Genomic DNA, 14,299 nt, shown 5'->3' with positions numbered 1-14,299 from the left:
TTTCAACCTTGTCCTTACCATAAAGCCTTCCATCTCCACTCATGCCAGCAGTAGCTTCTAGGGGTTGTACACTGAGTCAGACAGGGAGCAAATCTGTCTGAAAAAAAAAAAAAAAGGGCCCTTCTGTTCTTTGTCTTCCGGTTAATTTTCTGCTGAATCAGCTGATCTGTTACTGTCACAAAGGAAGTGGTGAAATCATGCAGCAATGGAGAAAGGGGAAAAAGAGGTAGCCTACCCTTAGGCTGGCATAAGTCCAGCTATGAAACCACAGCCTGAGCTACATGCAGGAGTAAATTTTCCTAATTACGCAAATTCAGCCCCATGAGTATAAATTACATGAAATTACATGCACTGCAACAACTACAAAGATATTTTTACTGTTAATACAAGATGTGCAGGGAGACTGAAAATGCAAAGCTATGTGTTATGACAGAGCAATTTATTTTGAGCTAATAAGATATCTAACCCTCAGAGAAATGTCTTTGGTTTATCAAATGCAGACCTCCTTTGCTCTTAATATTTAGTGGTGAAGGTTTCACATATCATTTCACAGATGCATATTAGATTACTGAAGTCAGTCCCTATTAAAGAAAATCACTAGAATTGCAGGTGAAGAAAATAAAAAGCAGAAATTACAGATCAGCTTAAATACACTTTGAAGCACTGAGTATCAAAGCAATAGCTGATGCAGCACCACACTGTATGAGGCCTAATTACTTTCACTTACACCAACACAGAAAGTAGGCCCTGATATATTCAATCACTTAAACATGATCTGAATTTAAACATGTGAATTTGCTCTCATTTGTTCTCAGCATACGCCTTAAGCACCTGTTGCAGTTGAAAGCCAGTGGACAACAGATTGCTGAGCTATTGCCAGTCTCTAGCAACTAAAATCAGGATCTGTATCTTCAGAGCTACTGAGGCTCATGGGAAAAAGCAAAGAACAGAATGAAGTAATTGGATGAATGGATGGATGCCTGATGCGTAGCATGTATTTAATTTATCTAATAGAATTATATTTATTTAATCTTCAAATTTCTGCCCCATGAGGGAGACTGGTTTTGTTGTTTTTGTTTGTTTTTCTAGCCTTAGCTATGAAACTCATGCAAGTTTATAAGTGGCTGTATAATTCTGGTGTCCATCTCTTCATTTTCTTAGCATACACATTGCTTGTACTGACAAAAAAAAAAAGTGGGTGGCTGTTTCTGCAGGAAATCAAGACAGAAATGCAATTAAGAAGGAGTAATTCATAAAGAAATAGCTCAGGGCGAATACTTGTGATACAACCTGCAAAACCTCCTGTAGCCTCTCAGTACTGCTCCAAACAGCAAATTTCATTATAATAATCATTTTTCAGAGGAAAAAAAAAAGTAATTGTGAGCTCATATATGTTTTCATATGTGAAAAAATCACTTGGAACAATCCTATTTTAATTTACCGTTTCATCAAAATCTGACAAACCTCCAATTTGCAAATACAAAAATGTTACGTATCATATAACATTGCATAAGTCAGGAATCATAAAAATGCTGTTTGCATATTACTTAAAAACTAAACTGCTTTAAAATATCCCTAGTTACACAAGATCTTTTGATTAATTAAACCAAAACCTCAGTTCAAGAGCCCAATAAGAACCCTTAATCAAATAATCAAAAATTGTGTCAGGAAAGAGCATCATGAAAATCTAATTATGTACTCTTTAGTTATTAGTTTTAAGTAGGAAGGTATGACTGAGTAAAAGAAGGGAAAATATGATAAAGGAGATGAATGAGACAGCAGAATACTGACAAAAACAACCCCTTTGCAGAATGTCTTCAGAAATGTGGTGTCTTAACTTGATTATAGGATGTTTGAAGTAAAGTTTGCTTCTTCCTCAGTTAAGCATTTAGAATTTGACTTTATAATCAAGAAGTCATTCTCATTGTGATGTCTCTCCATTAAATGTAACGGTAATAGAACATTTTACAAAATCTTCTGTTTAGCTTCTATGAAATAGTTTAAATGTCTCCTTCCTTCCTCTCAAATACTGAATCTCTTTCATCATGCAGTTCCGCTAAACTTTGTTTTTAGTTATGAAATAAGTAGGTACATGAGGACTCCAAGGAGCAAAGCAGGTTTCGGGCACTGCTATCTCATTGCACACTAAGACGGTCTGAACAACAGCGTGGTTAAAATGTTAATAGCTGACTGGAAACTTGTGTGACACTGTGGGGCCCCTTTGAGTGTGTTCTACAAGTCAAAGACAGGAACTGTGAACTCCTGAATTCTGTTTTTGCACATGTTGACACAGCGTTCTTGGGCAAGCCACTTCAGCTGTCTATCTCTCAGATGCCCCATTTTCAAATGGACACAATAATACTTATCTTCTTCTGCCACACACTATGCCTCTAATTAAGTGCTTTCAAAGTTTGACTGAATGTGTGTACAATATTATCCTTTAATCAAAGAGAATTCCACCTAGCCCTGCCTAGCAATTCAGTTCCTTTGTTCTCCATGCTCACCCTAAGCCTCTCTATGTTTGTTCTCTGGCATTCTGCAGTTAAGTTACCTGAGCATTTTTCTTCTGAAATCATTTTTACGCTGATGGTAAAAAAAGGAAAAGCAAATGCTCCACTAGCAGTACAGATACCTGCAGAGTGAGAACCTGAGAAATTATTTCTTCAAAGCTCATCACAAACAACCTCTATATATTTTGTCATAAGATAAATCTTCTGTAGAAATCTAAGGGATTAATTATCAGCTCGAATAAATCAGCAGCAGCTTTAGTGAAATCACTGAGCTCCAGTGAATTATATAGGAGTAGGTGAAAGGTGATTCATGTCCACTATACTCAGGCCAGAATCTGATTTCAATTACTCTGGTGGAAATCTCCATTCACCAGGTTATTTTGAGTGAAGTTTCCAGAATTACTCTGCATATCTACAGATACAGTGACAGGTTTTAAATTAGCTGCTGCCATTCAATAAACTGTGCCTGGAGTCAGAGCTTATTCTCTGCTCAGCAGCAGCCATAAAAGCAAGCAGCACTTTAGAACCTATATGGAAACAATAGACAGAACATCATGGTACCACTGCACAAATCCTTGTCACACATACATCTCTAATGCATTGCAGGAAGCCATTACTACCATCTGTAAGATGATGCAGTAGAACCACTTTAAGTACAGAGGGGGGCAGGAAGGATGATCAGCCATAGGAAATGGCTTCAATATGAGGAGAGACTAACAGACATGGGCATTTTAACTTGATGTAGAGACCATTGAAAGGGAATGTATGAAAGGTCTGTAAAATCTTAAATAGACAGTAAAAGGATCATGAACAGTGATTAAGATCCACTTAACACAGTACTAAAGTTAAGGTGCACCCAAGTAAACTGTCAGGTCTGAAATGGAAGAGATTTTATTAATTAATTCATTTATTATCATCCATCTCACTGTGAAATGTGGAACTGATTGCAAAAGAATCCAAGAGTCCAAATAACACCTGTTAACTTAAGCAAATTTCAGAACATATGCTTTGGTGAACAGATACTTCTCTCAGAATGGAGTAAGAAGAAAGGAGAAAGATACCCCCACAAAAACAGTGAGGAAGAGGTAGGTAGGTCTGTTATGAGATCTTCCTTGCTAAGGCTAAAAGTTGTAATCTCAGTTTAATTAATAAACTCTACAATCATACTGAATTTAAGTCTTGTGCTATAGTGGCCTTCCTAGAGCCTTCAGCAGGGTCTTCACAGGGCCAGTAGTGCTTTCTCACACAAGAGGGAATACAGCCAGTACGGAGACAAACACAGCTGATCGTTGGGGTTTTTCGGTATTGTGATTACACAGAGACCTTCACACCTTGGTGATACTGTGGTAGACAGTGTATAAGTCTAACAGCCCCAAACAATTTACAAGCACATGTAAATTAATTACATCTTCATGAAAGATTGTGAGTTTCATAGTAATTGGTATGTCACTCTCCTGATAATTGACTCCCTGACTCTTTTACAAAGTAGCAGCATTTTTGTTTGGTTTTGAAGTGCTCACTTAAGAAAAAGATTGGCAGCAGATTTTCTCTTCAAGACTGAACAGCAGTTGTAAACTACTTCCTTTATAAATATACAAAAAAAAAAAAAAAAAAAGAAAAGAAAAAGAAATAAAAGAAAAAATAAAAAAAAAAGCTATAAGAAACAAATTCAGCTGAAACCTTATTCCTTCATACAATATCCCTTTAAAAATAAAACAGCTTCCTGGTTAATTACAGATCCTTGTCTTAAAAATGAAAAGTTATGCCAGCAACTAATAAAACAGCCAGTTTGATGTAAGGGCCTGCTATACGTCTGAAATGATTTGAAAGGAAACAAATTCAACAATAGTAAACAAAAAAAAAGCAGCTAACAAAACAAAATGCACCTTATGGTACCAAAATGATCTTTCTACAGCTAAAAAAACCCAGCAAAACAAAAACCAAAAACTATTTCAAAGAAGAGTAAAAAACAACTCTAATTTCAATGAAAACTTTTTTCTTAATATTTTAATCTTTCCAGTCATAAGTAGGATCCTGTTAAAAAAGCTGAACGTAGTAATGCCTCTTCAACACAGAAATACTGACAATAAGGCTATAAAATATGTATGTAGATCTCACACAGCATAAACAAAAAGGCACACACTAACATATTCCTAGCATTGTTCAGGCAGCATCCTACTGATTCTATGGTTGTGTTCTGCCTCAGAATTTACTGAAGAAATGAAGTGCTTATGAGACTTCTGAAGCAAGCACAGGAGCCACAGTTAAATCATTAACTTCCAAGTTACCAGCTCTCTCCTTCAGCCACAGGGTGGGGGCGCAGCTTTGGCGCTGCAGATTTTCCCCTAACAGAATATTGCTATTTAAACTGCTAGGATCTTTTAGCTGATAGTCTTGTCACTTGTCCCAGGCAGAAAAATCATTTGGTTTTTAAAAATACAGCAACAAGAGACACACTAACTAAATCAATCACAAAACTTTAGAGAATAAAAGGTTAAATGTAAGCAACTTGAAGTTAAAATAGTGAATTTAGTCTATTCTGACCTGTTCTGAAGTCTTTGCTCCTCTGTCCTTGTCTCGGGCCTGTGCTGTGCCTCCATATCCTTTGGTGATCTTCTACACAGCTCATATCTGTGCAAAACCCACAGTTATCTCTTCTTGTTCTCTTCCCCCCATGCTTTTCCCCCTGACTTCCTACAGTTAAGTATAAATGAGCTTTCCAATACTTTTTGTCCTGTTTTAAGCAATCGTGTTTGTGACTCAGAGTGAAGGCAACATTTCTCTCTGTTAAGGCTGCAGACATAAAGTGGTATTACAATATATCAAGCCATGTTTGTGGAGGTGCACATTGTTCTCCTTGACCTGAAGCTACATCCAAAAAAGACCTGGCAAGCTGATAAATCATTATTCCTTGATATAGACAGTGTCCACATCTAGGACTGAAAATATCTCAGATATTGTCTTTATGAAGCAGACTTGAAGCCTGTGCAACTATTCCTTAGCTGCAGAGCTGGGTTTTCGTTGCATGCAATATGATATTCAAGAAGATTAAATCAATATTCAGGATGACAATTGTGTATGTTGGACTCCATCATTTTCTCTTAAATAGAAAACTTTGTGCTTTGAACACAGAGATTAGTCATGACAGAAAAACGTTGCTGCCAAGTTAAAGTATCCTTAAAATACCCGGAGAGGTATTTTGCTTTAGCCTGAGGAAAATTATGATTTATCACATTATTTGTGTTTCTGTTTAAGGTAATAGAAAATCATCTCCATCTTTATGCCACTTAAAGGTTCACATCATTAACTTCTTAAAATGTTTTTGTTGAAACATTTCTTCTACTTAATTCAAAAGCCTGGCAGCTTTTCATTGCATAGTGCAGTGAAGACATCTGAGAGAATCTCCATCGATTTGAATCAAGTTGGGTTTCTGAGAGTCAGCAGGAAGAACACTGTCTTACAGGACTCTCTTTACCATCATATGCAATTTATCCAGCTCACCTCTGCTTTTGTCCCTTTGTGCCTTGTATTAACTTCACATAAGTAGTTACAACAAACCTAAACATGATATTTATGATTTCTGGTGCTCACACCAGGCCACATCCCAAGAGGGGTCTGTGTGCGTTTGGTAAGGGACTGCACTGTATGTATGGTGTGTGTGATGTGTGTAACAGTGTGCCATTACTGTGGCATGGTGTGTCTGTGTTCAGTGTGTGTGTGTGACCAGTGTGGGGGCTGATGTAAATGTGTGATGTAGTTGTTGTTTGAGTATGTATAAGGTGAGAAGGGTCTGAAGCACAGGTGATTATGAGGAGTGGCTGAAGGACCTGGGATGGTCCAGTATGGAGGAGGTTCAAAGGAGACCTCATCACTGTCTACAGAGCTCCGAAAGGAGACTGAAGTGGGGTGGGGGTCGATTTCTGCTCTCAGGTAACAGCGATAGGAAAAGAGGTGATGGCCTCAAGTTGCACCAGAGGAGGCTCAGGTTCAAACTAGGAAACATTTCTTCACAGCAAGTGTTGATGCAGCGGCACAGACTGTGCAAAGAGGTGGCGGAGTCACTGTCTCTGGAGGTGTTCAAGAGATGTGGCACTGAGGGATGTGCGTGGACTCTATCTGTGTGTGTATGAGGGGTGCGTGGTTTGTGTTGCGGTGCAGCTCAGCCCGGCTGTAAGACCATCCCGCCCACAGACCGACCCCCACTCACTCTTTCCCCTCAGCCGCCCCCCGCCACCAGCCCGGCCGGGCCTCCAGAGGGGGAGGGCTCCGCTGCCTTCGCCCGCCCCGTCCCGCCCTCCTCGCCCGCCTCCCACTCCCCTTCGCTCCCCCCTCCGCCGGGGCTTCCCTTCCTTTCCTCATTCAGCTCCGCTTCCATCGCTGTGCCGCTACCTCGGCATGTCCCGCAGCCGGGCTCCCTTCGGCGGGCGGCCCCAGTAGCGCCTCCGGCCGCGGGCGGGGCGGGGCCGAGGGGCCGGCGGGGGGTGCCGTCGCTCGGGCACCGCTCGGCCATGGGGGGCTCCTGAGGCGGCCGAGGAGTGAGTGCAGCGGGAAAGCGGAACGCCACCATGGAGGCTCCGCCGCCTCCTGCTACGGCCGGCGCCCCCAGCGCCTCGGAGCCCGCGGGCTGCCCCAAGGACGCGGACCGGCAGCTGCGCCTCCGCCTCTGCGTCCTCAACGAGATCCTCAGCACCGAGCGGGACTACGTGGGGACCCTCCACTTCCTGCAGTCGGTGAGCGGCGGGGCGGGCGGGGGGAGCCCCCTTTGGGGACGGGGGCGGGCGGCGCGGCCTCTCCGAGGGAGGTTCGGGCGCTGAGAGCGGGTCCCGGCGGCGGAGAACAACTTGTGGGAAGTGCCCACGGCCGGGCCCGCTCCGAGCGGGGGGATTCTGTTGTTCTCGAGAGAAGGAGGGCGGGGGATGCCCGCACCGGGGGCAGAGGCACAGCGGTGACAGGGAGCGATCCGAGGATGATGCTTCTTTTCGGAGCGCCGCGTCCCTTTTGTTGTTGTAGTTGCTGCGAAGTTGCTCGACTCTTTGTTAAAAGCTCTAAACCTCGTTGCCTGTTGTTTGTAAATAAACGTTAGATATGTATACTGCTTTAGTAGTAAACGTAAACATGGGATCGGGCAGGGTGTGTCTGTGCATGTGGAGGCAATTACAACGCCTTCCGAACGGGCTGGTTCAGAAGTAAACCTCCATCTGGATGTTTTCTTCTTCCTATATAGATATGAAATTCATCAGCATACCATCACAGTCCTGCAGATAACTCTGAGAGCCTGCAGTAAAAGTTGCTAGATAACAGATACGCCTTGAAAAGAAAAGAACAAACTATTTGATCTCGCAGAGATCGGCAATGAAAGCGAGGGAAGTCTGTGCAGAGATTTCCATAAGATTGGTCAGGGCAGCAATTCGTTGTGGTGTTTTGCTAGATAAGTGCTAAACCCTGATTCCTTTTAACTGGCTGCAACCCCGGGCTCTTTCTGAGTCATCTTTCTGGCCGTGTTTTTGTTTGTTTGTTGTTTAAACCCTATTTGTCTTCAGTGTTTTTCAGAATCACCCAAGTGGCAAACTGTGTAGAATAAAAAACAAACGGAAAGGAAGTGGTTGCTTTAAAAACAGCCTCTACTTAAAGCCTCCTTTTCTCTCTCAAGTAGTCGAACACAAAGTCTGTAATTTCAGAAAGCTTCCAATTAAAGTGTCACTTGGCTTCATGTGAAATGAGGATTCTGTCTCGCTGTAAGGAGACTCTAAAAAAAGCTGTGAGTTGTGAAATGCCCCGTGCTATAGACTAAATAAAATAACAATAATAATAATAAAAACTCAGAAAACTCCTCTGTCCTAAGTACTGAATTTGAGATTTTGTCAACTACAGGCTGGAATGCAGACACAAGCCACGTGTGTTTTCAGCTTCTGTTCCAACAGCTATAAGCAGTCGCAGTATTCATAAATGGGATTTATGTTGATTAAAAATAGAACATCAGAACCAAACAAATCCCTAAATGAAAAAGTATTTATTGATATTTATCAGTGTGGCAGTTTTCATGAGAGCAGTAGTGAGTAATACACCTTAGGTGGTGGCAGGAGATCTGTGCTCTCAGGATGGTGTGCATGCAGCAGGGCTTGGCTGCAGTATTATCTCCAGGGGTTGATGCTGATAGTGTTGCTTTACTCCCCCATAGTGTTTCTGTTTCAGTATTTATGTTTGAATAAAGCACTGAGGGATGGGTTCTTTCCTATCTTGAGGCCTTGGTTTAGAGGAGCATTCACACACAGGGTTAACTTTAAGTGTGTGTTGAAAGTTCCTGTGCTCTCCTAAATAACAAGAAGTTTCTTCAATCATTGACCTAGTTCTTATAGGCTGAAACTCTATACAGCCTCATTCAGACAACTGAATGGTATCGACACCATGGAAAAGAGAATGAAGACCCACTGCATTTTGTAGAGGTAAAAAGAGCAGTAGTGGGAAGAAATTCTTAAAAATAAAATTTGGAGTGAGAAATATTTCCTGCACAGTTGTGTGGAAGGCCTTAACTTAGAGTTTTCTGACAGGGTACCACAACGTGCTCTGCCCTGCCTCCCACAGCTGGCAAAGGACATGGCATGCAATGAATAGCGTCATCTATATAGTCACTGGAGTTACAGGGCTAAAGTTTTGCCATAGCAAAAGTAGTACTGTAGCTCTGGGATTCTGTATTCTCAAATCTACTTTTACTTCACAAATTAAACTCACTTCATTCCCATTAGTTGTTTGTTTGGGTTTTTTTGCCTGAGTACTCTGATGTTACTGCATAGGATCTGCAGCTCCTGCCCCATAGATCTCTTTCTTACTATCTCATGTTCTGTGTGAGTAGCACATACCCAGTGCAAAATAAGTGTAAACTATTTCACTTTCTGGGGTACAATACCTAGTTAATTCTCTAATGTGGTTATGCAATTTTGTGGGTGTTTTGCTTTGTTTTTTAATAGTATGAACTGTACTGAAATTGATTATTTTTCCAAAAGTTGTGGGAACAATTTTTTTGGCAGCGGTGGAGAAAAGCCTGCAGTTCCTCTGTGTGGGCAGCTGCAGTTCCCAGATCTTACAGAAAGCAGTTCCTGTTGAACCCAGATAAAACCTGAGGGGTACAGGTTCCTTTGCTTGAGAAAACCTGATCATTGTGATAAATAGCAGAAGGCTAAATCTCACATCTTTCAATTGTCAGAGTAAGTTTTCCTTAAGTAGGATGGGACAGTTGTGCCTTAGAATAGGTGAGGGAGTTTGTTCTCCTTGTTAAATATTTGCTATTGAAGCTTCAATTCTCATTAAGTATTCTCAATAAACAATGCTTTAAAAAGCAAACAACTACATTCTATGGGTTTATTCACAGCGCTGAGCTCACTGGCTAGCAGAAGCTTCCATGTGTTCCCTAGTAATGTAAAAGAATCCCCTAAGTATTTGGTGCTATGCATTTGCAAATAAATCAAAACAACTAAGAGTAGTTTTGTCCTTTTTACAAGACCATGTTAAGAGAAAGGTTTCCTTTTTCTTTTTGCATGCTTACAAGTCTTTCTTCTCTAAGCTACAAAGGAGGTAGGTTCCCTGTGAACACACAGGGATTCAAACTTTCATTTATTTACTTCCCGTAAAAGATAATGGTCTTTATTTTTGCTTCCATGGATTTGTCATGTGGGTATTGGGGAAGTTACAGAATAGGAGGTAGTGCCCTTTTCTCACCATAAAAACACCATGAAAAATATTTTGCTGTTGGCTTTTGAACTTAGAAGTAAAAAGATTAGTAACACCAGTCCAGATGTTTACCTATTTAAATAAAAGCAACAGTTGCTAGGATCTATTACCCCATATGTCTAGTAATTATCACAAGAAGAACTGTACCTGGAACGCTAACTTACATGTCTCACATAACTACAGCTAAATAAGGTTATTCAGTCTGTTAGGTTTAATGCATTCAGCTCCTTTTCAATCTGCACATTGCTTGTAAAACTTTTTCACTGACTTTTGGACACAAGAAGGCAGTCCTGGTCAGTTTTGTTCCCATTCAGTTTCTATTACTCCTGTGAGAAGTCGCTTTGCAATATTGTTTCAGAACTGTGGAGAAAATGAAATGCAGTAGCTGTTTGCTGTGTTTTGTTTCAGATATTACAAGATGAGGTGATCAGTTCTGAGGGATTTAGCTATTTTTTAAACAGAGTCTTGGTTTCGTATTAAAGGTTAGCGTGGTACAGGTATGATACTCATCTGCATCATGTGATTTTCACAGTTCCAGTTTTTGTAGTCTAAGCCCCAAGGTGATGCACTGTCATACTGAGAAAAGGCAAATGGTTTTCTACCAACCCACAGCTTGTGATCTGACGTTGCTACAAATATGCACATGCTTTACTGTGTCCTGTCTTATCTGCCACTTTGTTAGGCAGGTATGATGCTGCAGAAGAAATGTGAGTCTTGGTATTAATAGATAATACTGTAGTTATGCAGGTATGTTGCTAACTTGATTTAAAATGTCCTTATAAAGGCCCATCACACAGAGAGGTTTTTTAAAGCAGCAAGAACTACAGGGAATGGATGCAAACATCCTGCTGCCAATGTCATTAGGGACTACTGATCAAATGAGAAACAAAGTAGAAAATTGTCTAAAGCTAAAGGAACTCGACTAAAAGTTCCTGATGGAGTAAGATAAACTTCAAAGAGATAAAGGCAAATAGTTCTGTTGTAAGTCTCTGAGATCATAAACCATAAGGATTTCAGATCTCCAGACTTCAAGATTCAATTAATCCTTTGCCTCCTTGAAGCCTCTTTGAAGTCACTGCGATTCACGCAGATATGTTTACATCTTGTGTATCATCTTGTAAATATTTCTTCTTTTCTGTGGCAAAACTAAAATAAGTGATGATTTTGTTTAACTGACCAGTCTGATAGATGTTAAAGTGTCCGCTGGTGACATCACTTTGCTAGCATGAAGAGGTTGATGTGATGGTGGAGTCTTTGGGTGCTGAGGTGTAATGTTGGCACACTGTGGCCTTCAAGCTTACCTTTCAACTGGGAATTTGTTCTGCCCCATGTTGTACAAGGAAAGGAGCTGCAAAATTCCTTGAAGGGGGGAAAAAAAAAAAAGGTTTTGATTGGTTTTGAATGCTGTACAATCATTCTACAGAACTGTGGTCAAATCTCTGATACTGGCATCACAATGATTAGAGACCATTTAGAAATGCTTCACACACACTCATTGTCCATCGCTCTATTAGGACAGATTGGATAGTGGGTACACTATAGCTACGTGTCAGTATTTAAAAGCTTGGTATAGCAGCTTGTAGGTGTAATCATATTAATTGCAAGTGAAAGCATAGTAACTGTAACTATCTATCACACTAGCTTGCAGTGTGTTTTGTTGCATGCACTTTGTTTTTTCTTTCTGCAGTCTTTTAATGTCATTGTATTCTTGGTTCTAACTGCATATGCATCTCCCACTGCTTTGCCAGGTAATTGCAAGTATATGAAGCCAAAATGTGCTCTGCCTCATATATGGCTCTTTCATTTCTCTGAGGACAAACCACCAACTTCTAAATTCTAATATCAGAACGACAGAATGTACTTCGCAATTGAGCAATCGCTGTGTTTGATGGAGGCATGAAAACAGTCTGAAAGTTGAGCTGTCCTTATCAGATGGGTATCAAGTTGGATAACTAATTGTACCAGGATTATTTTTAGTTTGGAATATTTTTGGCGTTTATTTTTATATGAAGATTGGAAGTCTTCTTCCATCTTATCTATTGTGTAAATGTTTCGTTAGGACATGTGCCATCAGATAAATTAACCCACATCCTACAGACTCAAAATATTTGTTATGTTCCCTTTTCTTGCTCACTTTGTAGTTGTAATTGATCTCGTGTCTCTGGATTTTGCACTCCACCCATCTTGAAATATGATAAGCATCACTTTTTCATATTTCACAATCTTGTTTGCATCCGAGATTAGAGTGCTGATGCTCAGAGCAGCAAACACACCATTCGTCTCATCTGTAAGGTGTGGCTTCCTGTTCTGCCCCTGTTCTCTGCACATTTCACCCTCAGGAGACGAAGATACACTCTGGTTCTAAGGTGAACTGTGTGATTGGGTGATGATGTTCCTCTGCTAAGAGACAACTAAAAGAGTAGCTGCGGAGAAGAAGGAGTTGTTTGAAAGAGATCTTAATTAACTTTGCTGCTTGGATGTTTTAATTACTCAGATATGCTTACCTATAGCCAATTGTTATGGTTGCCTATGATCGAGGTTTTCTGCTGTTAGGCCTTAACAACAAGAGATGTTTCTCTTTAAGGCCTAGTTCCTGAGTCTCACAAATTGAGGAAGATGACAGCTTTAAATTTAAAGTGCAAGTCTGCATCCCTTGTGATTGTAGAGTGTGAAGAACATCAGCAAACCATAAATGCTCATTAGTTATTAGGTGCTCATGTTATGACTCAAACTGGGCTGGTAACTTTTAGTAGAAGTTTTCTTTTTCAGGTAGTGTGCAAAATTAGCTACTAAAGGCTGAGATGTGAGCAGATGAAAAAGTTCTTCTGCTCCGGGTACAAAGAGAATGTGAAGAAAACAGTCTGTAGGAAGTGAAACAGAAGTGAAAAGCAGAAAAGCAAAACAAAGCAAAGAAAACTCTGAAAATATTTATTCATCCTTAGGCTCAGAGAGAAGGAAGTTTCATCTGGTGAAGCTCCAGGGATACCAGTGATGTTGTCAGTTTTTTGCAGCAGAGGTTGTTGCTCATAATATTCTGCTCTAAATTAAGAGTTTTATTGTGGAGGGAAGGAGTATGTAATGAAGCACTGCACTTTTCCTTTACTCTGATGAAGAGATTTTTTTTTCCCCATGCATTTTGCAAGTTTCCCTTGTATCTTATGGAGGTCATCTTTCATGCCATTAGTATTCCTATTTCTACATATTTTGAAGATAGGGATCTGTATAGCTTTTACTTTTCTGAAATGCCAGCAAATGATAAGCTCTTCCCCTTCATCACACCTTTTTCAGTGAAGGTTCACAAACCAAGGTGTTAGGTGTGCAGCAGATTTGTTTATATGAAAGATGTTATTTTCACACTTCCGTGTAACATCAACAACAAGAAAATACCTGTAAATTCCCTGAGTAGTTTCACCACTTTGCTGACACGCAGGTGAGAACTGAACCTTTCTCTTTGTTTCCTGTAGCTCACTGGGGCTTGGTGTTCATCTGACCCTTGTTATCCTTTATCTCTCTACGCTGGTCTTGTTACATCCTTCAGAATGCAGTGTTTGACCTGACTACATCTTTCTCTCCTCCCAACTGCAGAGATGCCATCAATCAGCCCTTCTGCCATTTGTCCCTCCCTCTCGCATTGGGGTGCCAGTTGTTGTCTGAACATGTGCCGGGATCTCTGGGGGAAGGGAGAGAGTGGCTGCCCTGTGCTTTCAGAACTCACTTGTAAAAGCAGTCTGGGAGCTGAGTTTGTGTATGTGAAGGACAGAGATGCTGGGCTTCAGTAGAAAAGAGCACATGGATTGAAAAGTGAAACAGGAGTCACGGATAGCCAAAAGGATTTGAGTAAATTAGTCTACATGTAGCTGAATGCATGGCTGACTTTCAGTTTTTGGCTGATTTTTGCAGGAGGCAGATGGATATCCATTAAGGGAGCTCGTTTATTTCATTTATCCCTAAGCATAGGGGATGGTTTGTCCTGATTCTTAGGTATGCTTACTTTTAGAAACATTACATTCTGTAACATCTCATCTTTGTGGTTTTTTTTTCAGCGAGCACAGAGGTGGTTTCTT

The 14,299-nt window shown here is 40.6% G+C and overlaps 1 protein-coding gene across 1 annotated transcript in view; it reads left to right on the top strand.

Annotated features, from left to right (window-relative positions):
• The first annotated feature begins 6,857 nt into the window (after positions 1-6,857).
• Positions 6,858-14,299, top strand: part of PREX1 (phosphatidylinositol-3,4,5-trisphosphate dependent Rac exchange factor 1) — a 139,123-nt gene continuing 131,681 nt past the window's right edge. Inside the window, exon 1 of the mRNA XM_032448639.1 lies at positions 6,858-7,240. Within this exon, the coding sequence (XP_032304530.1) occupies positions 7,076-7,240 (165 nt within the window). The 5' untranslated portion in view covers positions 6,858-7,075. The remainder of the gene's footprint in view (positions 7,241-14,299) is intronic.

The sequence above is a fragment of the Coturnix japonica genome, chromosome 20, assembly GCF_001577835.2.
Source record: "Coturnix japonica isolate 7356 chromosome 20, Coturnix japonica 2.1, whole genome shotgun sequence".
Taxonomy (NCBI): Eukaryota; Metazoa; Chordata; class Aves; order Galliformes; family Phasianidae; genus Coturnix; species Coturnix japonica.
Note: the sequence above shows the minus strand (reverse complement) of the source record. Positions and strands in the feature narration are given on the sequence as shown.